Source organism: Echiichthys vipera, assembly GCF_963691815.1.
Source record: "Echiichthys vipera genome assembly, chromosome: 16".
Lineage (NCBI taxonomy): Eukaryota > Metazoa > Chordata > Actinopteri > Perciformes > Trachinidae > Echiichthys > Echiichthys vipera.
The window spans coordinates 20570325-20596962 of record NC_139841.1 but is presented as its reverse complement, the minus strand read 5'-3'; the positions used below and the strand labels follow the sequence as shown (position 1 = coordinate 20596962).

The 26638-nt window shown below is 44.4% G+C and overlaps 1 protein-coding gene across 1 annotated transcript; it reads left to right on the top strand.

Annotated features, from left to right (window-relative positions):
* The first annotated feature begins 8352 nt into the window (after positions 1-8352).
* On the top strand, positions 8353-26128 carry smad7 (SMAD family member 7). The gene is made up of 4 exons (XM_083929333.1): positions 8353-9753; positions 10703-10756; positions 14410-14481; positions 25262-26128. Exons 1-4 carry the CDS (start codon positions 9288-9290, stop codon positions 25798-25800), a joined length of 1131 nt encoding a protein of 376 aa, XP_083785459.1. The 5' UTR covers positions 8353-9287; the 3' UTR covers positions 25801-26128.
* The last annotated feature ends 510 nt before the right edge of the window (positions 26129-26638 follow it).

The window sequence follows — 26638 nt, the reverse complement described above, 5'->3', positions numbered from 1 at the left end:
GCAAACCTAAGTTTACAGAAGGTGAACAATATCACCTCACCTTACGAAACCTTACGAAACACTTTAAAACACACACCTGTATCCTCATTTTCTCGTTCTGTTTCATTTATCATGTTTTTTTTTTGTTTGTTTTACATTTACATGTTTCTTTGTAGACCAATTGCATACTGTATATGCAGATCTTCCTAATTTTTTCACACATGGCCTATAAAGAGAACTGGGTCACTGAGGCCTCCAGCTACCTCGATAAAAATGTCACAAATTGAATTCATGAAAAAAAAAAAAAAAAATACCAGGGATAAGAAATGTGAACATAAAATGACCTGTTCTATACAGCATCCGTCACTGGGTATTAACATTTTTTATCAAACTACAGCTTCTAGACACAAATCCCACATTAAAAAGATGTTTCGACAAAAACCCCTTTGAATAAGAGAAAATCTCACACACAAACATGAGGATAAGAAATGTTCCTGCAGAGAAGGAGACATGAATAAAACACTATTTTAGTCTATAAGGATCGTAGAAAAAGGCTTCAGTGAGCCTGCGACTTCCATGCGTTTTATAAGTGCTTGTGATGGTTTTCTACATATCAATTTTTAACAAGTACATAAATGTATGATGGTGGTATGTGGGGGTGTAAAAAAAAACATTGATGCATCACAATGCACCAGTCTGAGTTTGATCCATTTGAAAAGTTCTGATCAATTGAAAGTGATTAATATTGTATCACGGTGCTTTTTATTGACCGTCTACCGTCTGCAGGCTGCGATGTGCCTCTGATCGAGTTTCCGTCTCATCTGACGGAACAGACTGAGCTGTTGTTGGTGGAAGCTTTGAACTTTTAAAGAAGTTTTGAACTGTTAGTTTTCTGTGCGTTTAATGTTATTAACTTATTCTGTTTAGTTAGATTTAAGATAATACATCTGTAGAGTTCTCATACGTTTTGTAAGTAGCTGTTAAAAGAGAAAGATGCAGAAATATTAAAAGGATTAAATCGTCTTTCATGTTTTATCTCTAGTGTTTTAAGTTGCCTTTCTTAGAAAGGAAATAGAAAAGAATAGAAATACTTTATTGATCCCAAGCAGGGAAATTGCAGAAGCTGGGACATTTCAAATGAGGTACACTGTGTTTCATTCTTGTTTGACTTTTGCGATAAAAACCCATTGAAAAGTTTGTGTGACTTTGACATCAAACTTAATGTAACGAGTGGAGAAGAGTCAAAAGTTGTCAAAGTCGATCGGTAAGGTCACAGAAGTACTTCCATTTTTAAAAGGTAGAATATGTTATTACTGTTTAAAGATATACTATGCAGGTTGTGCACGTCTTTGAGTTGTGAGCAGTTAAATCAAAGAGCTACGTTGCCTCTCCCATTGTTACAGTTCAAATGTTCAAGGCCTGAAGAGGAAAAACTATCCATACTTTACAATGAAGGCGGGCAAACCGGTCATTAAAGTCATTCATTTCCATAGCTGAGATTGTTTTCCCTTATATTATTAATAATCTCACGGCCCCTCAGGTGAATCTTGGGACCTCCAGATTGGCTGGATTGAACCACTGCCTCGGGATACAAACATTTACATTCCTTTATGTCAACAGTTTCATAATGAGCTAATTTACCTTGTGATTCTGCTCACATTTGATGGTACGTACACCTGTGATGTGTACGTACCGCGCTTACAGATAATGTGGGAATCCTCGATGCAACATATTTTTATAGCTCTGTTTATCTATATTGTATCATGTCATCTAAAGGGAAACTGTGGCTGAATAACACTTAGAAATATACTTATTTCACAGGCTTTATTTGCATTTAGCACACAAATTGATTAACCAATGGGCACAATATGTATGGAATAGAAGTCATTTTTAAACCAAACGTTCCTTATTTCCAGCTTCTCAGTTATGATTATGTTCTGCTTTTGTTGTTTCATGTGATAATAACATTAAAGGTTGAATATGTAGAATCTTTATTAAAAGCTTTATTTAAAAATAGTAATAATAATAATAATAATAATAATAATAATAATAATACACCCACAGGGCATTTTGAGGGGGTAAAAATTGAAAGTATTGCTTTTCCATAAAAAAATATATTTAGTCTGAATTAAAAAAAAATGTTTTAATTTGTTTGACAATGATGTTCTGTCACGTTCTGTTTACATTGTACCAGCCAACAGCGTTGGGAATCGTGGGTTGCCATGGTTGTCTGTTGTTGCTACAGAAACAGGAATCATTTTGAGTTGAGAGCTAGCTAATCGGTTACACACGACTCAAAGGAAGACTTCCAGTTGAAGACTGGCTAACATTAAATACTGATGTAAAATGAATTGATTAGTCCAAATCAGTCGTTACCCTGTATGATTCATCACTTGACATGGTGCAGGCTGATCGCTTGACACACTCGGCAACGAACCTGGCAACCCGACTGCTGGATTATATTTTGTTGTTGCGACTACGATCTTGAGACACTAGATGGCGCTGTTCTGCTCATTCTCCATATTCCACCTTTAATATGTTTGGGTTTTGGAGCGTTCATCTGCCAAAGGAAGTCATTTGGTGACACCCCCTTAGGCTTTTGGAATTGCATGACCATTTTATGTCATTTTATAGACCAACCAATTCATCGATGATGAAAGACATCTTTTGCCCCACTGCTTCTGTTTTAAAGCTCCCCTGTTGAGATAATGTCTGTGATTTGTAGCTATCTGTCTCCTCCTGCACCCAGAGGTGTAATATCACTGACCAATATTTTCTGGAGCTTTCCTGTTCATTTGACATTGTAATGTTTCACTTTGTGGACCCGTGAGATGAGCTCTTTGGTTATTGGCAGCTTTTTTATTGTGATGTCAGATTGTATTTTACCCACTTTCCCTTCAACAGGACGACATTTTCTGACTTAGAAATAGAACTTGTGTCAGAAATCTCCTGCAGACCTCACACACATGTTCTTGCTTTGCCCTTCCCTACACACAGTACTCATTGGACAGAGATTTTGAACAGCCCATCACATTTGACTGGGGTCTTTACCTCATTATCTTCCCTTTCTACATCAAAAAAAAGATGTCTAAACGTTTGTCACCCTACTGCTTAGAAAATTAATATTGACCAATTGGAAATCTACAGTATCTCCCATTCATACGCACTGGATCAAAGACTTCCTTTATCCTCTTAGATCGGAATAAATCGGACTTCCATTTCGTAGTTCCTCCAATAAATTTGGGGAACTATGAGGTTAATTCTTCCAGTTCATTAAATATACAGTACATTTCCCACTCATTTCTGATTGAAGCGACTTCTGTGGTTTGAAGATATTCCTGTCTGTTACGGACACTGTTTACTGTTAGCTGTTATCCTTTTTTGTGTGTTTACAGTCAAGTTATTTGTTTAGCAATGTCATTTGTCACATTTTTATAATGTTTATGTATAAAGGGAGGGAATGTATACATTTTATTTTTATAGCCTGGCATCATTTATCCTCAGTTCCTTTTTCCGAATTTCACAAACACAGCCAACTTTTTCAAATTTCAGATAAACAGTACACTAAAGTACTTAATGTGAGATATAGCGAAGGAAACTTGCATGCAGACTGGACAATGAAGCTGTCAGTCATCGTTTTTAAACCCGCCTCACATGAGATAAATGGTCGTGATTGGTCTGCACAGGGTGTGGATGGCTGGAAATGGGTCTGAGCGGGGGAGGGGCAGGACCTGTCTGCCAGAACAAATTAAACTAATTTCATAAATGCTCTGATGACACAATTGTATGTGCATGCCTAAAATCTAATAAACGGTTTTTTTAAGAATTGGGGGGGGGGAAAGGAAAACTTATCTTTGTTTTAAACAGATAGAGGAGAAAACGTGAGGTGACCTTTGACCTCAAACCATCCACTGAAAGGTCAGCAAAAAAAGAGTGTTCGGCAGGTGAATCTACAACTAATATTGTAATCCTGGCTTCTTTGTTCGACAGCATGTTCGCGGCCGGGACATCACACCATCCCCTCTCTCTCTCATTATGGTGGAACCACAGCTGGAGATTAATTCAATAAAATGAGAACAGAAGCACATCCAGCAGTTTCTGGCTATTCACCCCATGATTATTATTTTTTTCATTATACAGTGACATTTACCAATATAAGTACTTTGTGCTTTCCTGAACATGTCAGATTTGCAAGTGGTGAAAAAAAAAATCTCCTATCTTTTTAATTAAACTTATTTTTATTGTTCTTATCTTTAGCACTGACGAGCTCCCTGTGTGCCATCTCCAGCCTATTCTGAGCACTGTGGTTCAGACAGAATAAGCCTCTTTAATTGCATATGCATGACCCCTTGTCTGGAGGCAGTCACTGTGTCAATAAATTATAGTAAAGGCCAGGACTGCTATCTAGAATATTAATCATCCTTCTTCTGCTATAAGTCTGCTTTACCCCGCTGCGTGCCCTCTTTTGAATCAGCTCTGGACTATGGCGGAGGAAATTAAACATTTGATGCTACAGCCCAAAACGTTTTATTTATTTTTTTAACTCGTAATATTCAAACTCATAGAACGTAAATCATCTCACATAACAAACCTTGTGAAATTATTGGTTTAACGGGGAACAGTGTGTGTACGTTTATACTGTATCAGTGTATATCTTGATATTGTTAAGTCACTTATCTGGAAAAATAAATTGACAAACAGTTTACGGACAAAACAGCCAGACAGGAATGTCCATTTCTGGCATATCCAGCACTTTAAATACCTGACAAGTCCAGGTACTTCATCACATTGATGCAAAAACCATATAAAAAGCCAATTAAGCTATTACGCAGTACTGCTCATTGATTTGTGACCTTTCCCATAATGTCCAAAGACAACAGAGACCATTGACTAATTAATATCCTCTTACAGGATATATCATTACCGCGGAAAGCCTGACCCAGGCTGGTCTGGTAGGAATACGTTGAGAAATGTAGTGCCAAAGGAAAGGGCTGTCTGATGTCACGGTAAAGTGGTTAAAATATTCTAAATATAGTATACACAATAGGTGTATACACTTAGCATACACCTATTGTTTTTATAGGTGACTGATGCTGCCCCCAACAGCAGCTTCCATGTCTGTCCTCCGGCCTGCTTCTCCAAACTGAGGCTGAGCTGATTGTCATCTACTGTAGGTGATACTCTGATAAGTATGTCATACAACCAGAGGTGGATTAATGCACAGGCTGGCCTAGGCTGCATCCTAGGGGCCCCAGGTGTGCAGGGGCCCCAGACTATTTCATTTTTTTTTAATTTACTAAACTAGGAAAAAAAACGTGACTCCTATTGGGACCCTTAGAAACTTAGGTCACTGATTGGACAGATATGGGACACATTCACACAATCAGCTGCCATCACATGGCCGGGTTCATAAGGCAGGGTTCACACAATTCACAATTCACACAATTTTAAGGTCCATTTTGAAGCTGTTCCAGCACCTTATGGCTACGATAAATTACGTTCTACGAATGCATATTGCAAATTATTATTTCACCTTTTTTTAAATCACATTAAAAGAGATGGTATTACACTATAAAGAACTAAAATTGTGTTTTGTAATACCAGAAGGATAAGAAATTCAACTTCTATTCTATAGCTGCTTGTTGTGAAAGAAATGCAATACAGATACAATTTCAAGCATTTTCAAGCACGTTATCCAAAATTCAAGCACTTTTCAAACTTTGAAAACACAACATTAAAATTCAAGCATTTTCAGGGATTTCAAGCACCTAGTACGAACCCTGATAAGATCAGTTTTGTTGTCAAATGATAGTCACCCACTGTTACTAGACAGTACAGTGGCGACATGTCATAAAGGTAATGGGATAGCAGAGCACAAAAAAGAAAAGCACAGCGACTGAGAGAACAGCGGGACCAAGATCTACTATAGAAAATGACAACCCCAATTAAATAAAAACAGACCCATCCCTTAAATAACCTTGGTAGCAATTTATATTTCGTCTCATTCTCTGCCCTAATCATTTTCATACAGTCCCTAACATGCAGTCTGTAAGGTCCCATACATAAGTGGTCCACAGCCCCATTTGGATCAGGCCCCCATAGTTTAAGAGACACTAGACTATAAGATTGGTCCATGCAGCTGGGTGCACCGGTCTGTTAACTGGGTTTGAAATAAATAAAGACAAGGGTTGTGGTTCAAACATGGCGATCCATAATGTTAAATACAACTCTCCTCGCGCACCTTCATGCAGACCAGAATGCAGACAGGCTCTCGCAGTCAGACTGAAATGGAAAACGGTTAGATAAAATTGGCTACTTCCTGGAGTCTAGAGAACGGTCTCACACACACACACACACACACACACACACACACACACACACACAAAGGAAGGGCAGGGAGATGTAGAGAGAGAGAGAGAGAGAGGGGAGGGGACAATGTGCGTCTGCAGCCACTTCCACAATCCCTCTGACAGACCTTTTCCCCGGACTGATTGCTTCCAGACAACCTTAAAAAGCGGCGCAGTCCTGTGAACCGGTTGGGCTCCTGCTCTGCGCTCCTGCGCGGCGCCAGTGGGGGATCCATGGGACAATGTGGGGATGAGATATTGACTACCCCCATCCACACGCACGCACGCACGCACACACACACACACACACACACACACACACACACACACACACACACACTCACACAACACAGCACAGCACACTCCCCTCCCCTCCCCTCCGTCGTCCGACTCCGCACATCTCATCATTATCAGCCACCCACCCCCCCTGCCCTGCAGCGACACTGGCTCACTGACACATTAACATACTGCTGCCTGCACCCCCTCCCCTGGACTACTGTCTGTCTAGGGAACACAATTAGGCTATACGGAGGACACACACGCATACACATTAGGGAAAAAAGCCATTCATGATAATGCAGATGAGTGTGACTGAGGGCTGCCAGAAGTGTCTGAGGTCTGCAGCCACATATGTCGTAGCCCAGGTATCTACTGTTGTTTCAAATTATATTTTGGTGTGTGTTTCAGGCTACACGGTTCCGATTTATGGTTTAATTTAATATGCATCATTGCAGCACAATGCAGCCATTTGACCAACCAACTATTTTTATTAGGCAATGTATGAATATAAAAAATAAAACATAAACTAAATTGACACACTGTTAGCGCATGTCACTGCACATCACCGTAAATTGATCCAATGAAACCATCGCGCCTGTTATAATAAATATGGATTTAGCTGATAAATGAAGTGGGCAGATCCTGTTACAGAGGACAGGAAATTGATCCTCAGCCGATGGGCCGTTTTACTGGATAAATAAAGAAGGGTGGAAACTGTTGTGTTGGTAATTAAGACGGGCTGGACATTTACCTTTCAGGTGGGACAAACAAACCCTTAAGAGTCCTTTGTGTTTGTCCACCTGAAAGATAAACGTCCAGAGGGCGGCAGCAGCGCGCTCTCATCTGTGTTTCGGACATGTTTCCTTTTTCCCTATTTGCTGCCCTAAGTAGAGACTCGCAGGCGCAACGTCTCTCTCCTGGCCCATTCGCTTGCAGTAGAAGACCCCAACTACAGTCCTGAAAACCAAACCTGAACAAGGTCCAACTATTTTGTTAGTAAGTACTAATTGATTGAAAATAAAGACAAAATCAAAATGTTTTATATATGATATTATACGGATTGTTGCCGTCCATATATGGGCTACATTTTATTTGGGCACATTGATTTCCAGCTCCTTTAATACAAAACTTTAGCATATATATGCTTTCTTTATATGAATATATTGCTAATAAAACACTGATCAAAGGTCCAAAACAACAGAGGGATCAAACAATAACAATAACACTCAAAAAGCTGCAAATCTGGAAAGTTTTGTCATTTTCATTCATTCACGTCATAGAAACTCGTTGAATCAAGCACACGCATGAAAAAAGGAGATTTAATAATGTAGGCCACGCGTATTTCTCTTCCTCAGTTTCACCACTTATGTAATATTCATTAGTTTAACAGGAATGACTTAAGAGTTTGTCTCTTTTGGTCCAACTGCGTTAGTTTCCACAGCCTCTTCCTCATATAGTCAACGTTACACTTTGTCAACTTTTATTCTGGGTAAATGTTAACTTTCCTACTCCTTTTTGTGTTTGTTTGTGTGTGTGTGTGTTCGTGCCTGTGTGTGTGTGTGTGTGCGCGCGCGCTGTGGGCTCTACTTGATCTGTTGTTTGCGCAACACAATCACATTTCTTTTAAGCGACAGGGTGTCTAGACACACACGTGACCGGGCGCGTCAATGCGCACTGGAGACTGGAGACGGAGCAAGGGCACCCAAACCATCCGCCTCATTTACAGACAGAGAGCCTTCCACCCCCCTCGAGATCACTCGTCGGCTCGCTTTCTTCCACACTCAGACACGGAAACTTCGTGTGTGATAGACGAGGTTGGATTATTTCATATTAAAGCAAGGATTCGACTTCTAAAATAGGTTGCGAGGCTCGGGTGCGTGGACGTAACCCGAGGGTCCTTCTCTCTCGCTTTCTCTCGGGGCTTTTCAACTCAACTCGGGCGAGAGAATCAGTTCTGGATTTGCTCCCTGGCTCTTTGGACGAGGCTCATTCTTGCCAGCAGACCACATCCTCTGCAGACGAGTGGCATATTTAGACGATAACGGATAAAAAAAGCCTCCGCGAGCCTGCTGGAGAGCCCTACTCTGTGCAGTCGGATCAAGGATTTTGTGGATTAATGCTCTTGAAGACACGGTGGCGAGCTTCGGTTTTCATGGGATAATTGTGATCGCGTTTAGGTTCAATTAGGCCCCAGTTTGTCTGATTTCAACCACAGCCAATGCGCATAGATAAAAAAAGATGTTTTGACATTGTTTTTGATGCCGGGGAGTCAGCACTGAGTGCGTTTTAAAGGGGGTCAGTTCACAGCGCTATAGGCTGCACATCACCAAGTGAATAGAAGCCGCTCAGGCTACATGCTGCTGTGCTGTAGCAGAGGTGTATGATCTGAGAGATTCATTTTTTAATAGGCTGGTTTTATTTGCCTGTGAAGTGATGTTTATTTATCCCCGGAGGAAAAGCTGACTGTCCGGGGAAACTCGACTGCTTTTCGGTGATCAAGTCTGCAGGAGAAGGCAACAGAGACTGGCGTATGCTACAGATTTCCTCTGCTTATCCAGCTCCCAGTTTTTCCACCGTATTTTCTCAGGCTGCTTGTCATTGCCTGGACTCGGATCCCGGAATCTTCATGATTTGCGGACACCATGCTCGTTTTTTAGCCGGGGAACCCTCTTTTCGTCCCGCATGTTTAGGACCAAACGATCGGGGCTCGTCCGGCGACTCTGGAGGAGCCGTGCGCCCGTGGAGGGCGACGGGGAGGCGGATAGAGGGACGCATGGCTCCGGGGGCTGCTGCATGGGCAAAACGACAAAGGTGGCCAAGTCCAACGCCGGGTCGGAGGCTGAACTGAAGGCGTTGACCCACTCGATACTGAAAAAGATCAAAGAGAAACAATTAGAGGTGCTTTTGCAGGCGGTGGAGTCCAAGGGGGGTGTCCGAAGCCCCTGCTTGCTCCTGCCCAGCAAAGTGGACGCCAAAGTGGGTCAACAGTCTTACTCTCTCCCCATGCTGCTCTACAAAGTGTTCAGGTGGCCGGACCTCAGGCATTCCTCGGAGCTGAAGAGGCTGTCTTGCTGTGAATCCTACGGGAAAATCAACCCAGAGCTCGTTTGCTGCAACCCGCACCACATGAGCAGACTTTGTGAACTCGGTGAGCTTTTTTTTTTTTTTTTTAATAATAATAATAACAACCTCCCTCCCAACAAAAGTTCTGAAATTGCGTTTAATTCTCTGGTGGTCGGGCCTCCTTTTAAATGAAGCACACTTTCAGACACCGTGTCATTATGTCAAAGAATTACCAGAATCTTAGAGGGATAATTAGCCTAATTCAGATGACATCACCTCTGTTGGCACGGTTGTCTTCAGTTTCCATAATGTCAAAGTTGACCGATGTGGAACGCGTGCCAAGTGGTCCTGTTCATCTTTGAGACAGGACGGTGTCATCAAACTTGAATTTGACAGATTACATTAAGATAGTCACATTACATGTCTTTTTTTCCATCCATTAATGTATTAATGGTGTTATTATTATTATTATTATTATTATTATTAGTATTATTATTATAGGGTTTGTCGATTTAAATGCTAAATGTCATTATTTATTAATTAGGCTTCATCCCGACTTTATTCCACCTTAATCAGGATATTTTCAACTTCATCAAAGCCCCGCTTTTTTAAACAAACAACCGTCTGGTATTTAAACATTTCACAATTGGCATTTCCAAAGTGCAAAGCGACTCATCCAGGGCTTTACAGTCTTTCCACGGTGAAGTTTCCAGGGGCTGTGTGTGTGTGTGTGTGTGTATGTGTGTGCGCGTGTGTGTGTGCGCGCGCTTGCTTGGCGTCCCGGGCCAAAAGAGGCCCGTATCTCAGTTTGTCCTAGACGCTGATAGTGGCCCTCCTGGCGCCAGGCGGCCCCCTGTTTATCTGCCTGCCAATGAAAGGCAATAGCCGCCCGGCCGGCCTCCCTGCCTGCCTCTCCAGGCTGAGCTGACAGACACAAAACCTTTTCCCAGAAGAATGACAACTCTTATCATAAAGTTTAGATCCCTCCCTTGTTTTTTTCTCATGCTCTGCTTCTTTTTTTTCACTCCATGCAGAGTCTCCTCCTCCCCCATATTCGCGCTATCCCATGGACTATCTTAAACCACCAGGTGAGCTTAATGCACGCATACATAGATGCATCTCTTCTCTCATTTCCTGCAAAACATGCACATTTTAAAGGCCATCTTGTATTCATGAATGTTAATGTGTTGTCTGACATTACATACGCATATGGTTTTACACACTCCCCCCCCCTGTGTGTGTGCATGTGCGTGTGTGTGCAGGAAACAGCTCCATGTTATGTTGTGATTTATGATAGCAGTGGAGTGGCACGCCTGGCTGGCTGGGCAGTTCTAGCATGGCTGGCAGCCAGGGCAAGGCAGCACAAAGTTGAGATACCAGCTATACACTGACTGGCATGTAACCAGGGGCTGTGTGTGTGTGTGTGTGTGTGTGTGTGTGTGTGTGTGTGTGTGTGTGTGTGTGTGTGTGTGTGTGTGTGTGTGTGTGTGTGTGTGTGTGTGTGTGTGTGTGTGTGTGTGTGTGTGTGTGTGTGTGTGTGTGTGTGTGTCTGATGGGTGTTTGTTTGTGTGTCTATCTATATATTGTGAATCGCAGCAGTCAGCAGCGTCTGTGGAGCCAACTTGCCTTTAACACCTGAATTCATCAACAGATTAAGGTTTTGGACCTCTGTGTGTGTCACTGGTCCTGCATCTCTTGTTTTTAGGGATCGGCAGAGGGTGTGTGCATGTGCCATTTTTTCCCCCAAACAGTTTCCCCCTCCTTAACAAGCTTCAGTCTTGCTTTATTGTTTTCTCCCTCCACCTGTGCCAGACTCCACATGCGGCTGTGGTTGTTATCCTATTCCCCAGAGCTGGAAAGTGGCATCGGGTTATTATGTCATCGCCTATTAACTCAGTTTTTGAAGTGTGTTAGATCCCAGGCTACAACCAGAATAGCGCAAAGTCGGGGAGGAAGAGATGAGAGGGTGACAGAGACATAAAATAAAGTGCAGTATACAGTTTTTAATGGTCTTGCTTCTTTAATCACTTACCTCATACTTGCCTTCTGTCAGTGCAGGAAAAAGCTCAGAGTTGAACAATGACCCGTCAGCCAGTTAGTCAGAAGAAGGAGAAAGTGGCTTTCAGTGAGTGGAAACAATAGGAAGTCATTGCAGCTGCAGCTGTGGTTCTTCACCCCCCTCCCCCTGTCTTTATTTACCAGGCTTGTGTGATATTGTTTTACCTGAAAAGCATTTCCAGAGCCTTGAATACAAGCAGAATTGATCTAAATTGATAAACAGTGAAATCCACTTCATACTCAACCTCCTCCCGATGTGGCGTCTGTCTCAGAGTAGAGCTAGCGTGGCGTCTTTGTATGAAACATTCCAGTGATGAAAGGAAACAAGAAGGTAAATAGGAAATGCAAGCTGGATGCAGACAAAGGAAATGATTATACAACCCCTTTAACCACCCAGTTCCCCCTCTCTGAGCTAACTGCAGAAACGTGAATTGGTTTGACTGTGTGGGAATGAAATGTTGCCACAGAACAAGACGAGGGGAATATTGAGTGTCTCCCAAGTATTTTTCTAAAAAGTTTAAATATGCCTTTTTGTAAAGTCATACTTTTGTAAGTAATTAAGTGAGAAAGTGCAGCAGGTTCTGGGTCACCTGTCATGCCGTTTCCTCATTCAGTCAGTGCAGCTGCAGTTGTGGTTGATCAAAGGAGACTCTGTCCGTCTGTCTGTCTGTCTGTCTGTCTGTCTGTCTGTGTCTGTTTGTCTGTTGGAGAAGGAGGGTGAATGACAACATATATTAATAGGACAATGGAGCAGGCTGGAGGGTGCAGACACACACACACACACACACAGAGGACAGATGAGCTTATCATGCAGAAAGACAGGGTTTTTTCCCCCAAGTGGCCCCGGGAAGCTGTCAATCATCAACTCCTTCTCATTACTGGAGGCTATTACAATTTTCTCCACTCTTCTCTGTATTTTCTCTATAATAGGCTGAGTTAAATCATCATGACATTCAGAAAATCTGCATAGATAACTTTCAGAAGGCAGTGAGACGTTGTAAAAATCTGCATGAAGCGGAAGAGATATTTTATGATGATGGTTTTATTATTCCAGTGAGCAGGAAGTGGGGTTATATGTGTCAGGGTGCCTGTCCGCTCCAGCAGCGGCGGCCAGTATGAAAGCAGCCGAGACGTAAAAACGCTACCTTGTTTCAGCTCTGGGGAATATAAATCACACACTGTTTAGCTCTTTCTCTCTGATGCCCCCTCAGCCCTGTGGTCAACTGTGAACTGTTGCCCGGGAGACCAGGGCAAAGGCTGCTGGCAGCCAATGAAAGTAAGGCAGGCTCGGGCTATGCCCGTGCATCTAGTTACTGTGACCACAAGCAGCATGGGCCGCGTCCGGATGGGGCAGGATGGCAGGGAGGAGGGCTAACAGTGAAACCGTTCTGGTCGCTGTCTCTTTATTACTTAAAAGCTACTGCAGCTCTGCCCGTTCAAACAGGAGACCAATGAGACGATCTGTTAGCTTGAGAGTGGAATTATTCAACAGAAATACCATCCTCTTCCTCTTCGCCATATGTGGATTAATAACTCTTCAGTTTTCATCCATTATAGTTCTCACAAAACACTTCAGATTAGAGCATGCAGATTCGTGCATGAACTGAGTGGCGGCGGTCACCACCATACACCGTGGTTCAATGGATAGAAGGTGTAGTGCAGACGGTGTTGACGTGCAGCAAGAGGAATGTATCATTAGTGAATACCAAAGCTACCAGCAGCAGCTCTGCAGCAGAGCTAGCTTGCTCCCAGTGGTGTGCTGCTCGGCTCAACACACACACACACACACACACACACACACACACACACACACACACACACACACACACACACACACACACACACACACACACTGTTTTTTGTTAAAGCTCCATTCATTTGTCATGTTGAAACTGTTCTACATTACAAGTCTTAGTGGGAGTTAAGCATTCAAATGTTAAGAGAGGCAGAGTGAGAGAGAACAAGTACTTTTTTCTTTTCTTGTCTGCCTTGTTAGTTTTCAAGGCCTTTCTAAGCTCTGTCAGCCACAAATACATATATAACTTGATGTAGAAACATTTCTGATACACTTTAGGTGCTGGTATTAAAGCATATATGTCTCTGCCCTTAGAGAGAAAAGCAGAAGCAGGAATTATATTAAGAGATCAGAGGAGTTTGGACCTCTATTAAGAGACCACAAACACTGTTGATTATTGAGCAGGGATCAGACGCCTCCAGCCCGAACCCTCGTCTCAGTCGTTAGCAGGAAGAGTACAGCTCCTTCTAGATCAGCAGCTCGCCTGTGCAGAGATGCAGAGCTTACATACCTCCTGAAGCAGTGGATTATGGGGGATTATCAGGGGTGTAAGAAACTCCTCTGTGTGTGTGTGTGTGTGTGTGTGTGTGTGTGTGTGTGTGTGTGTGTGTGTGTGTGTGTGTGTGTGTGTGTGTGTGTGTGTGTGTGTGTGTGTGTGTGTGTGTGTGTGTGTGTGTGTGTGTGTGTGTGTGTGTGTGTGTGTGTGTGTGTTTCGTCGTCAGCGTCTTCATTAGGCATTGATTTCACTGGAATGATTGACGGTCCCACAGCTGCTGCTTTGCCTTCTCCGCTCTCTCTCTCTCTTTCTCTCTCTCTCACACACACACACACTCATACATAGGAACACACACAGTGCTAATTCAGCGTCTCCCTCTCTCTCTCCATTAGATTCTCCAGACTCTGGACCATCATCCAGTGATACTGGGGGAACGACATACTCAGCCCCTGTGGGGCTTTCAGGTAAATATTCCTACCAATGGATCTATCTCCATCTTTTCTACCATCTCTTTAAAAAAAAATCGTATTATTTTCCTCCTCTCCTGTTTTCTTTTCCTCCTCCTGTGCTTTCCTCTCAACACGCTCACACACACACACACACACACACACACACACACACACACACACACACACACACACACACACACACACACACACACACACACACACTCAGCTCTTCTCCATACTTGTGATGATGAAGTAGTGATTGTGGGGGCCCCTGCTTCCCCTCTGCAATAAAAAAAAAAGCCAGTGAAGGAGGGTGGTGTATTTCTCCCACATCCACATAAATTCCTCCCTCTTGGCTCTTTGAACAACGCTCCTATCTTCTCCTCTTCCTTCTTCTCTCTTTCTGTGTTATGTTGTAATGGAAGACAAACACGCCGAACCGTTGTTTGGAGAAGAATGTGCTCTGTGCGTGCAGTATTCTGGGAAAAAATAGCAGCAAAAAAAAAAAAGAGGCTTTCGACTGACATGCGAGTGTTTGTTTGGGTGTGTTTGTACGTACAGGGGATGTCTTTGTGGACAGTTAACTCTCCTCTGGGCTCTGTGTGTGGATAAGAGCGAGACACAGGCGCCTTTCTTTCTTCCATCTCTCATGCAGGACGTGTTTCGGGCTTCCTCAGCTTTTCTCCCATAATCCCCATTGGCAGCGTTGGCTTCCTTACCCAGCGCCCTGTCTGCAGGCTACAGAATAAGATGGTGTTCACGAGAAAGAGAGAGAGAGAGAGAGAGAAAGTTTGCTCTCTACTGCCTGAGATTTCTCTGTGCTGTTCTCTGCTTTCCTTTGCCTCAGATGGTTCTCATTACTGGGCCTTTAAAGCCTGTTTTATGTCAGTTGGTGTTCGCTGCCCATTTTCTCCCCTCCTTTGTTTGGTGGTAGGGAGGTTAGCTTGAGTGTGTGTGTGTGTGTGTGTGTGTGTGTGTGTGTGTGTGTGTGTGTGTGTGTGTGTGTGTGTGTGTGTGTGTGTGTGTGTGTCCGTGTCCGTCCTTAGATGGGGGAAGTGATTGGAGCAGTGCTTACAAGAACAGAGGAACTAAAAATCAGTCTCTCCTCTCCTCCACACCTTCAGACAGACACTAAAGTCCTCCCTGTGTGCATTAACTAAAGACACATTTTAGACCCAGTTCACACTGTGAAACTCTAGATCTGGAGTGCTAACAGACGGCCCCACGGTCCCTCCCTCACTCCTTCCCTCCTTCATTCGAGGCGTACACTTCGTCCTCCCCTGTTTTCCTTCCTGTCGAGGATGACATGGCAGCGGCGGCCAGTGCTCCAGTGAATGGGCCTCCTCAGTAAAAGCAGTAGAGGTAGAAAGGCCAGGGTGGGATGGCAGAAGCGCTCTGCCCTCATGATTTCCCTGGCAAGCCAAGAAAAAAAGGCTGTTCCGTTTCTTCCTTGATTCCCCCCCCCCCCCTCCATACTCCCTCCGCTTCCCTCCGTTGCTCCCTCCCTCTGGGGCTCTGACAAAAGAAACATGGCTCTCCCAGAGGCCCGCTGCTGACCTTCTAATTCACTCACTCTGCCCTTTTTATGTTCTTCTCCAGACATATTTACAGAGAGGAAGAAGGAAGAGAGAGGAGGGTGGCAACGACTTGAAGTCGGCTAGAGTTGTGCTGTTACTGTTTTTTGTTTTTTTGCATTATAGTAGAATAATTAAGTGCTTGTGGACATTTAGAAAAAATAGAGTGGAATGGTAAAGCAGCTGTTGCCAGGCTGTCAAGCGAAAAACCTAACCCAAAAGAGATCCTCATTCATCCACAAAACCCACTTCAGACAGAGCTGATGAGGTTAAGAGATAACATCCTCCTCTGCCGTCTTTCCTTTTTTTATTCTCCTTGTGTATCCATCTTGAAAGAAGCCAAGACCATCCAGGCTGGAAGGAGTTAAGTGAGCTGCGACAGCGACAAGCGCAAATGCAAACTAGGCTGCCTGCCAGGCTACCAGCTCCAAAGCTCCTCTCGCTGGCTCACGTCATCAGCTTGGAACAGAGCAGAGAGGAGGGAAGAGTGGGGGGAAGAGGAGTAGGAGAGGGGGAGGTCGATGGCTTGAGGCCTGGAGCCGGGAGTCAGGGTGCTGATCTTGGTTTGAGCTAGCGTGAGGGCTTAGCTCAGAGGTTTAAGTTCACCCAGGAACTGAAGAGAGAGAGAGAGAGAGAGATTTAGAAACGGGAGATCGGGTCAGGGTTAAGAAGGCGCTGGATTGTTGGTTACGAATCTGAGGAGTGTTAAGTAATATTTAAACTTGTTAGAGACTAGATGGTGTATGAGCAACTCTGGTGGCGTCTGTGTAGCCTAGAAGTCTGGAACAAGTTGTCTTCAGTAAAAGACCTCTGTGAGCTTAATGAGAGGTTTTGAGCTGTGGGAAAAAGTGTGTGTGTGTGTGTGTGTGTGTGTGTGTGTGTGTGTGTGTGTGTGTGTGTGTGTGTGTGTGTGTGTGTGTGTGTGTGTGTGTGTGTGTGTGTGTGTGTGTGTGTGTGTGTGTGTGTGTGTGTGTGTGTGTGTGTGTGTGTGTGTGTGTGTGTAAATAAATTAACTATAGTGCTGCTACGATGCGTGAATTTTGGTACCAATACTTTGTCGATTTTTGACAGCTACAAATCCAAATGTGCTCACGTTTTAAATGTTGTGTAATAACAAGCCGCCATACAAGAACATTATCAAATAGTGTGGTCTAAAATTGACACCATTTTGAATTGAGTCTGCCACATCCTGATCAAAGAGTAATTAAACAGGATTATAGTTTTTGCATGCCCTTCTTTACAGTGTTTGTTCCTCTTATTGGATGTGTACATCAGTATGGCTGTGTGTGTGTGTTGGTGGCGGGCCTGCTGGTGCCATCGGGGACTGACCCGGAGTGCCTGTGTGTAAGAGGATCCAGTCAGGCTGCGATGACATGTACGCACACACAGGCGCATTTTCACACATACACACAGACGGGCAGATAGAATGACCTGGTGCGAGCCCTGGCGCACGGCCGACTGTCACACAGGCGCTTCCTCCCACTGCAGGTTAAATTTAGGCCGAGTTGTATTCTTATACCACCAGCCAGTCACCTCGCTCGACAGACAGTCGGCCAGCCAGCCCTTCAGTCAGTCAATTAGTCATCCAGTGAATCGGCTGGAGGTATAACCTTCATCAGGGGCTCTGACAGAGATTAAATTTAGTCATGGCACCTCGGCTCATTAAATCAAACTAGTTCTGCTGTCATGTAGAAGGCCCTGGAGAAACGGCCCCATTTTTGGTGCAAACGCAGTGGGAGAGATGGGCTGTGTGTTGTTTTTGGATTCGTTTTTTATGGGCTTTTTTTTTTTTTTTTACAGGGAGTGAGCTTTATATCATACATCACCAATATTATACCTAAGACACCACCTTTATAAGAAGCTTACTTCCAGCAATCAAGTCAGAAACAAAGCGCCTTTAGTCTCCCTCTCTCTCTCTCTCTCTCTCTCTCTCTCTCTCTCTCTCTCTCTCTCTCTCTCTTTCTCCCTCTCTTTCGGCATTCCTGCCTTGTTTGGGTTAGCAGTTAAAGGAAAGGGCAGCACAGGATATGACCTCATGTCTTTGAGGAAAAGAGGAGCGGACAGGGAGGCAGTCGAGGCCTCCTCTTGACAGAAAACAAACACTGGAGTGCACCAACCAGAAAGGAGGAAGGATTAAAACAAAGAAGAAAGAAAGAAATTGTGCATTTGTTGCTACAAAGATAAAAAAGGTATATGAAGCCTGCTAGGCTTGCAACAGAAACTAGTTTAGGAGAAATATTAAATCTCCTTAATCTTGATTTTCCTTTTGCTTGAACAGCGAGAGGAAGGAATGAAGCAGGGAGAGAAGATGGCGGCTTTGGGTGGAGGGAGAGATGGCCGGCAGCTCTGCTCTGTTCTCTGTAATTTGGAGGCTGTGTGTTCAGCCAGCGAGTTGAGCAGAGCAGAGCCGGGCCGCTCCGTGCCGGGGCCAGGATCTCTCATTACTCCCCACTTCCTCTCCTTGTGCGGCAGCCAAGCCGCCTCTTGGCAAGGGACTTAATTTTGGTTTTGGCTGTCCTCTGTTCCCCACCCTGTGTCATTATGCTGCACAAATCGAAAAAACAGCACGCAGAGACAGTGGAGGATGGAGAGACGGAGAGAGATAGGAGAGGAGAGAGGAAAGTTAACCTAGCTTGTTTGTGTTTAAGATTTTTCGGATTGAGATGCTTCATGCTGCGTCGTTGTCAGCGTAGCTTCAAGACAGCATTTACGGTTGAAAACACAAGCCTACCTTAGCATTAGCCAGTTATGCAGATTTGGCTCCGGGCCCGAGCTGGAGGGAAGCCCAGAACAAGATGAACATTGTTTTGGTTTACAGTCACTCTGTGGAAGTGGATTTTGACATTACCTCAGTGTATGTAGATATGAAAGAGAGACTGAGTGTGTATTTGTGTGCGTGTGAAGGTGAAAGAGGAAAGGAGGGAGAGAACCCCCCCTATAGCAGGATAAAGACGGAAATGGAAATAAGTGGAGAAACATTCCTGTAAATGTGTGTGTGTGTGTGTGTGTGTGTGTGTGTGTGTGTGTGTCAAATTTCTAGTGTGACGCTCAGTACTGCTGTCTCCACCCTCCCTCCTGCTCATTCATGTAGTCGGTTTGTCTTTTGTGTACTGGAGGGGTGCGTGTGTGTCTTTCTCTCAGCGACATACTCAGCCCTGTCAGTAGCCACATCTCTATCACAGACCACAGTGCTGGCAAAACCACACAAACACACACACACACACACACCCACACATTCACAGACATACAGTGGTGCCTAATTATTAATAACAGAGCAACAACACAACAAAAGCTCAGACCGCACACACACAACTGGCTCTACTGGTTGTCTGCCTATCTGTTTGCGGGGTTTGTATTTTTTAGTTCTCACGGTGGTTAAGCGCCACAACAGAATGCGCGATTGTTCGTCTTGTCTATCCATCTGTCCGTAGCAAGTGATCCCCCTGACTTGTGCGCTTGCAAAAGTTAGCTGATGACATCATTATAGCCTGCCTGGCACCTTGTCTCCAACTAGCCTAGCGTTTATTTGTCCTGTCACCCTAGGAAAGCTGGGCTGCAGGGGATCGTGAGTGTGAGGGTCAGCATGATGAAGTGTTGGAATAATAACTCGGCAGGAGTAAGCAGGAGGTGTTACAGAGGAATAAAAATGTCCTTCATTGAAAAAAAATGTCCTTCATTGTAGTCTTATGATAATCCATAGAAGATGCAGCCCATTTAATTATGAAACGTTGCTGTGTTTTATCTCAAACTGAGATAAACACTGAGCCCGAGCAGCATCAAGATATGTGGATCATGTAATTATAGCAGAAACTTCCACTCAGAGGAAATTATACTGTAGATGGAGGCTTTAGGAAAACATGCGCCATTTCTTCTCCTTATCTACTCCCGGCCGTGGCCCGGGTGGTTCGTGTTAGAGATGGCGTGTCTGCAACTCATTCTCTCTATCTGTGTTTCTGCAACGAGTCAGATCTGTAGATAGCGAAACTGTACCACTCCCCTGTGTGGTTTTCCTGCCATCAGGGCTTATTTAGGTTTCCTGAAGTAGGGGAGGAAGGACTTTACATCTTACGTAACCTGCCACCCTAAAGAGGCGCTTCCTGTGTCGGCTACTCTGACAGTCTGTCTGTTTATCGACCTACTAGGGCTTAACAATGTCTAATTTCTTCTTCAGAGTCGGTGAATAAGATCAACTTGGTACACTTTTTACATACTTTTGGAGATAGAAAGAAGTGAGCTTTGCTGCCACTCAGCCTGCTCCTCATCTGTGCTTGAGGGATGCAGTTAGAGGCTACATTAACCGCTAATAAGCACCTGAATTCCCAATCATTGGCAGTTGATTTATATGGCAGGTAGTGTAGGTTTTGACAAGTACTCTTTTAGTACTCTTGTATGTGCAATCCAGCTGATAAATGACATAATTTAGCCGTTTTTTTGTTACAGGTTGCATGCGCTTCTGCATGACACAGAGCCAACCACAGTCATTTTAAGAGCAGATTGGCTCATTTACATTTCAACAGTAAAAAAACAAAACAAAAAAACAACCAACCAAAGACTTAAATGTACGAAGCTGTGGTGTTGCACTGACGTGAGACAACAACAGCTGACCTTTCCCTTTCTGAACGGGTCGTCATTGAATAAGAACAAATTAAGAGAACACAACAGGCAACAACCCCTCAGTTGAAGACTCTTGAAGACTGGTATTAACTCAAAAATCAATGAGACCAAATAGTTTTGTGACCACGGAGTGAGAGAGAGAATTGCACAGGCAGAAACACACACACTCAGGGCTGAACATATATACGGCGTGGCAGAGAGAACAAAAGGAATGCCTCCAGGGTGACCCTTGACCTTTGGAATAGACTTTCCCCGGCTCAAGAGAGGGTGTTGACTTAGAAAATAAGGCACCATGAAGAGTCCTTCCTTCCCCCTGGAGCTGTTTCCTTCGTGTCTTCCCCATTCCTCTCCTCAGCCGCTGTGTGTGTCTGATGACGACAGGGTCATTACGTGTCTGAGGCGAGCGAGGCACAAACACACACACACACAAACTCAAACACACACAGGTCGCTCAGGAATCGATACGAGACAGTTCTCAGGAGCCTCCTCAGTATTTACCGATGTTGATAGTTTTGTGACCAGGAGTGAAGGTTAAAAATTGTAGCGACCGGGTGTGTGCGTGTGTGCATGCGTGCGTGTGCGTGCATGCGCGTGTGTGGAGTCAGACAGGGATAATGATTAACCTTTCTAGACTGGCCCTGAGAGAAGCACCCAGTCTGTCGCCTCGACCCCCGCCCCCTGCCCCCCCTAGCCATCCCTCCTCCCTTCAACCAAGTCCAATTGTCTCAGCTAGCGTGGCGTCCACTCTTTAAGACCATGGACCATTACAATCCACAGGGGAGCTAGCAGTGTGTGTCTGTTTGCCGAATGTTACCTCCCTGTGCTGTGGTTTAAATATTTTGCATTGCACAGGGGGTTTATTCAATCACAGATATTTACAGTGCCCCCCCCCCCCCCCACACACACACACACACACTCCCACCCCAACTCGCAGACCATAAGCTGATCATCCATTAAATACCTCGAAAACATGAGGGCAGTATGGTGATTTTGTCTGCATAGTGTTGCTAATGGCTAACGTCCACATTAACATCCACACTCACCAGCTGCTTGTTGCAATAACTTACATAAAAAATGTAAAAAATAAAAAAAAATTGCTCTTAACGGATCATTTTTATCACATTAAGCACACCAATCTGCTCCAGTATCTTTCAGCAATGATCCATCAACACTTTAGATCTCATTTTGCATCACAGTGGACCAGCAGGGAAAGTCTTTTTTTTTTTGGGATGGGGCCCCATGGGACAAACCAGACAGGAATTGGGACGACTAGTAGCAGACATCTGACTGGAGCAGAGCATAAAGGGCCGGGGTGACAGATGGCCTTGGGCTGCCAGCTAGCCCGCTTATCTCTAGCGAGGAGAAGCCCAAGATACACAGGCTGAAAGGCCGCAGAGCAGACGAGCAGGTGGGGGCGGCAGACAGATAAACGGACTAATGCTTTGATAGGCAGACGTCCAGAAAGTAGACAGTCATGCAGACAGATGTACAGACAAGCTCTGTAAGTGTTCAGGGGCTGGAGCTGACGGAAACACACCACTCCAAGGACAGACAGACTCTGTGCAGACACTCTGACGACACCGTCTGACACACACACCTATGTGAGAAGCATCTGAAATAGTGTCAGACCGTAACATGAGGAGTGTGACTGGCAGACACCTTACACGCAAACACACCCAAACACACGATGTGTTAAAAATTAAAATTTAGTTAAATGAGCCTTGGCTTTGGAACAAGGTGTGTCGATACAGGGCCACTCACATTAGTGTGTGTGTGTGTTTATATATATATATATATATATATATATATATATATGTGCCTGTGTGTGTTTGGCAGCATTACTCATGAGGTATAAGCTCATCTGCTGTCAGAACAAGCTGTGAACATCGTCTTCACAAGGCTGCGCCCCACAGATGGAGGAGTCTATCTGGCTTTCACTCTGCTCATTTATTGGACAGAAAAAAAGTTTGGTTTTGTTTACCTGTGAGTTGTTTGAGCTTGACAGAATGTTATTTATTTTTGTGTTATTTGTCTCTCTCAAATTAGCTTTCAGTCTGTTTCTTATGTAACTGTCGCTGTGCTATTTTATTCTTTTACTTTTATTTGTACTTGGCGAAAACATATTTATTTAGCCCTCTGTGTCTCTTGAAGAGAAGTCTGATATAACAGATATGTCATCATGGTTGTCTCAATTTGGATTTCAAGTCTATAAGATAGAGAGCCTGTGTTACAAATCAGTGGCTAGGAGTTTAAAGATGTGGAAATTCTCAGTCAGGGCGGTCTTATCGAAAGAGGCTATTGAGTTGCATTGTGGGAAGTATAGGATCCAGTGTCTTTTGGAGCTTGATCCATACTTGGGACAAGATATCTCCCTTAAACCATTCTTATTGTCTTTCCGTCTCTGGCAACTTAGGGAATTTTACTATTTCTACATTGTGGTATTGCAACTTTGACACTTTGCTTTACTGGCTGAGCCTTTGTGTTGCCCTTCATGTTTCCCTCTGTTGTTTATCTGTCTCTCCTCAACTCTTTGCTTTTATCCCTCCCTCGCTTTTCTCTCCTCTGTGGTTCTCACTTGATACCAGCCAGAGTTTCTGAGAAGAGAAGAGAGGAGAGGAGAGGAGAGGAGAGGCGGAGAGGGAGGGGAAGTGGGGCAGTTAGTGTAGTCCTGAATAGCAGGGTGTTTTCAGGCTGCAATGACAGGCTCAGACAGGCAGCCTCTCTAATGACCTCTGACGCCAGGCCCTGTCTCTCCCAGCAATAACAAACACACACACAGGGCCCCACAGGTGAGCTCCACCAGCAGGCCCTCTGTCAGCTGTTAAGAAAGTCCAAAGCATCCTTCTCCTTATCATCTGCGGCTGTTCCTGTACGTACATGTAAAACAGATCTCTAGAGCAAAGCTCAGCCTGGATCGGAGACTCAGAGTCTGACATCAGACACAAAAGACACTTTCTGTCTCGTATCTCAAAGATAAATGCTTTTTTTACCCTCCATTTAGTCTAAAGGTAGATATCTGGGTACTTAGTTTCCTCCAGCACCCCATGAGGATGGATTTACGATAAACTCCCCGAGGCTCGGCTCTGACCAACTTCAAAGAACACAGCCCCTCTTGTTTTATGGAAGGCATGCTTTCAGCCCCCCCCCCCCTTTCTTTCTGTCTCTCTTTTCCCAGTGTTGTATTTTCTTCTCTTTTTTTCCCTCCTCCTTCTCCCTGCGCCTAATGAAGGCTAATGACAGGCCGCAGTGAGTCCGCACAGGCCGAAAGAGATCCTGCCGCATTAACATTGCAGTTTGTCTCAGACGGGACCTTCCAAATTACCGGTTACATTCACAGCCACTGCCAGATGAAACGGGAGGGGGGGCTGGGAAGGACGGGGGCGACTGAAATGGCTCTGAGAGGGGCTCTGTTAATTTTTTCCCTCACTTTTCCCCTCTTCAAGCTTTCTTAACCTTTGAATGTGTCTTTCATCGCTACTGTATTTGAGTGTGTGTGTGTGTGTGTGTGTGTGTGTGTGAGAGAGAGAGAGAAGAGAGGGGGTGTAAGACATTGCCGAGCAGTTGATAGGAGTTCAAGTCGGTGACGACCCTGAAAGCACAAGAGATGCTTGAAAAAAAATCAGGAGAGGAAGCAAAGTTGCAAAAGTAACAGTCAAAATATGTGGAAAGCATTCCTTCTCTTCCCCACCCCGCCCCCTCTTTCTTTCCTCTCGCACTCTCTCTGTCTCCCTTTATTTCCCTTGCGCCTGACTGGCTCCCACTTTTCTAGCTGGGAGTAGCTGGAAGCCAGTTTTCTGTGCAATAGAGATATGAAGGGGGAGAGGGACGGCGCAGGAGGCACACTAAAGGGAGATGGCAGAGGGAGGAGGTGGAGGCGGGGGTTTGGAAACTGGAGCATGGCCAACGCTACACTTCTTTTACGCTCAGGGGAAACTTTAGACTGGAGAGGCCTAGCTTGTCAACGATTCAGACACCAGGGCCTGAGAGTTAACGGGCTGCCTTGCTCGTCAGCTAAACACCATGTGCTTCACCATAGACGGGGAATGGTTTATGTGTTTATGCGAGAGTCATTCCGTCGCTGCGGCCCTGCATATTTGAGCATGAATTCATAGATTTAGTTTATAATTTCCTCCAGCAGGGTGAAGCTTGTTGCTGTAGACAGATGATTGGGTTGACGTCACTACATTGTTGGCCACGCCGCTACAAAAATACAGCGAGCCAGACAGAAGATAAGCATTTAATGCTTAGACAAATATTGTACTGCGTGTGGACACTTGCCTGCCAGCGTCTCTGAGTTGCTTCTCTTGTCTGAAGTCCAGGAATTCCAACATGGTTTTCCTGTGTGGCAGAAATTGAGGATGACAGTTTAGTTTTGGCACTTGACTAAAGGAAATTCTCTGATTCCCAAAACAGGCATAAGGAAGACGTTGTGAAGAAGTGGCTTTTGCTTTTTATATGAAAGCCTCATCATCCTTTCCTTCTCTCTTCTTATTTCTTTACTTCTTGATCTTTGTGTTTTATTATGCAATGTTTCAGTGCCATCATGTCTTTACTGTGCAGCTTCACGCAGGTCTAACCATATCCTTCTCTCTCTGTGTTTCCTTTAGATTCCCTGGCGTTGCAGGAGTCTGGCGATCGGGCCCATTGGTGCGTGGTGGCATACTGGGAGGAGAAGACACGTGTCGGGCGCCTCTACTCAGTCCAGGAGCCCTCTCTGGACATCTTCTATGATCTACCTCAGGGGAACGGCTTCTGCCTGGGCCAGCTCTGCTCCGACAACAAGTCCCAGCTGGTGCAAATGGTGCGGGCCAAGATCGGCTATGGCATCCAGCTGACGCGTGAGCCAGACGGGGTGTGGGTCTACAACCGCAGCTGCTACCCCATCTTCATAAAGTCGGCCACACTGGACAACCCGGACTCGCGCACGCTGCTAGTGCACAAGGTGTTCCCCGGATTCTCCATCAAAGCTTTTGACTATGACAAAGCCGGCAGCCTGCAGAGGCCGAACGACCACGAGTTTACTCAGCAGCCTCGCACGGGCTTCACGGTGCAGATAAGCTTTGTGAAAGGCTGGGGACAGTGCTACACCAGACAGTTCATCAGTAGCTGCCCGTGTTGGTTGGAAGTTATCTTCAACACCCGATAGCAGCAGCTTTCCTCTTCTTCTTCTCCCTCCTCGTCTCTTCTGCCCCCTCACAAACAGACTGCACCCACTTTTCCTTTTTTGTTCCAGAGGATCAACCAGAGAAAAAAAAGTTTTAAAAGAAGAAGAAAGTATAAAATTCTGACGGACTTGTTTAATAAATGACTAAGATTTAATTAAATAAAGTAAGAAGCGAAAATGTATTTTATGTTATATATAAATATATTATTAATTGTAAATATGAAGACGTTTTATATGCATCATTATTTATGTATTGTGCAATGTGTTGATGAGAAAAAGAAAATAAGATGCACTTTGCTTAATATAAATGCAAAACAAAGAAATGCCAAAATAAAATTAAAAAAATACAAATAACTTTTCTTGCTGAGTCTATGTTTCATCTGTGGGTTTTTGGTGCTGTGCATAATCCAAATAGGATTCTTTCTCCAAACCCGTTTTAGTTTTGGTGAAGAATATTGTCTCCAACGTCCACATTGGATTAACTTTGTGTCACTGAAGGACTTTGATGTTATGTTGTGGTTTGCAGACGCATCTCCCTCCCAGAAAAAAATGAGTCAGACTGTGACAGAGTCATAACTCATTGTCCCTGTCCACAAGCTCATTACGCCTCAAATGGTCTGTTTTTGAGCTATTTTCAGACCAATGTCCCTCTTCCTCTCTGTCATTAACCAACTGATGACATCACAGCCAGGAAGCAGTAATGACAAATTTCAGGAACCAATAAAGTCAACAGAGGGTCCAGCATCCTGGAGGAGCCCTCTGCATTTTAATGGCTGAGAGCAACAAAAGGAATGCATCAAACAATCACACAAAGAATTCA

What these genes read in the sequence shown, in the direction of transcription:
- smad7 (XM_083929333.1), top strand. Translation starts at nt 9,288, where the DNA reads ATGTTTAGGACCAAACGATCGGGGCTCGTCCGGCGACTCTGGAGGAGC. An exon ending in GGACTATCTTAAACCACCAG is followed by an intron (nt 10,757 to 14,409) that starts GTGAGCTTAATG and finishes TCTCTCCATTAG; the next exon opens with ATTCTCCAGACTCTGGACCA. An exon ending in AGCCCCTGTGGGGCTTTCAG is followed by an intron (nt 14,482 to 25,261) that starts GTAAATATTCCT and finishes TGTTTCCTTTAG; the next exon opens with ATTCCCTGGCGTTGCAGGAG.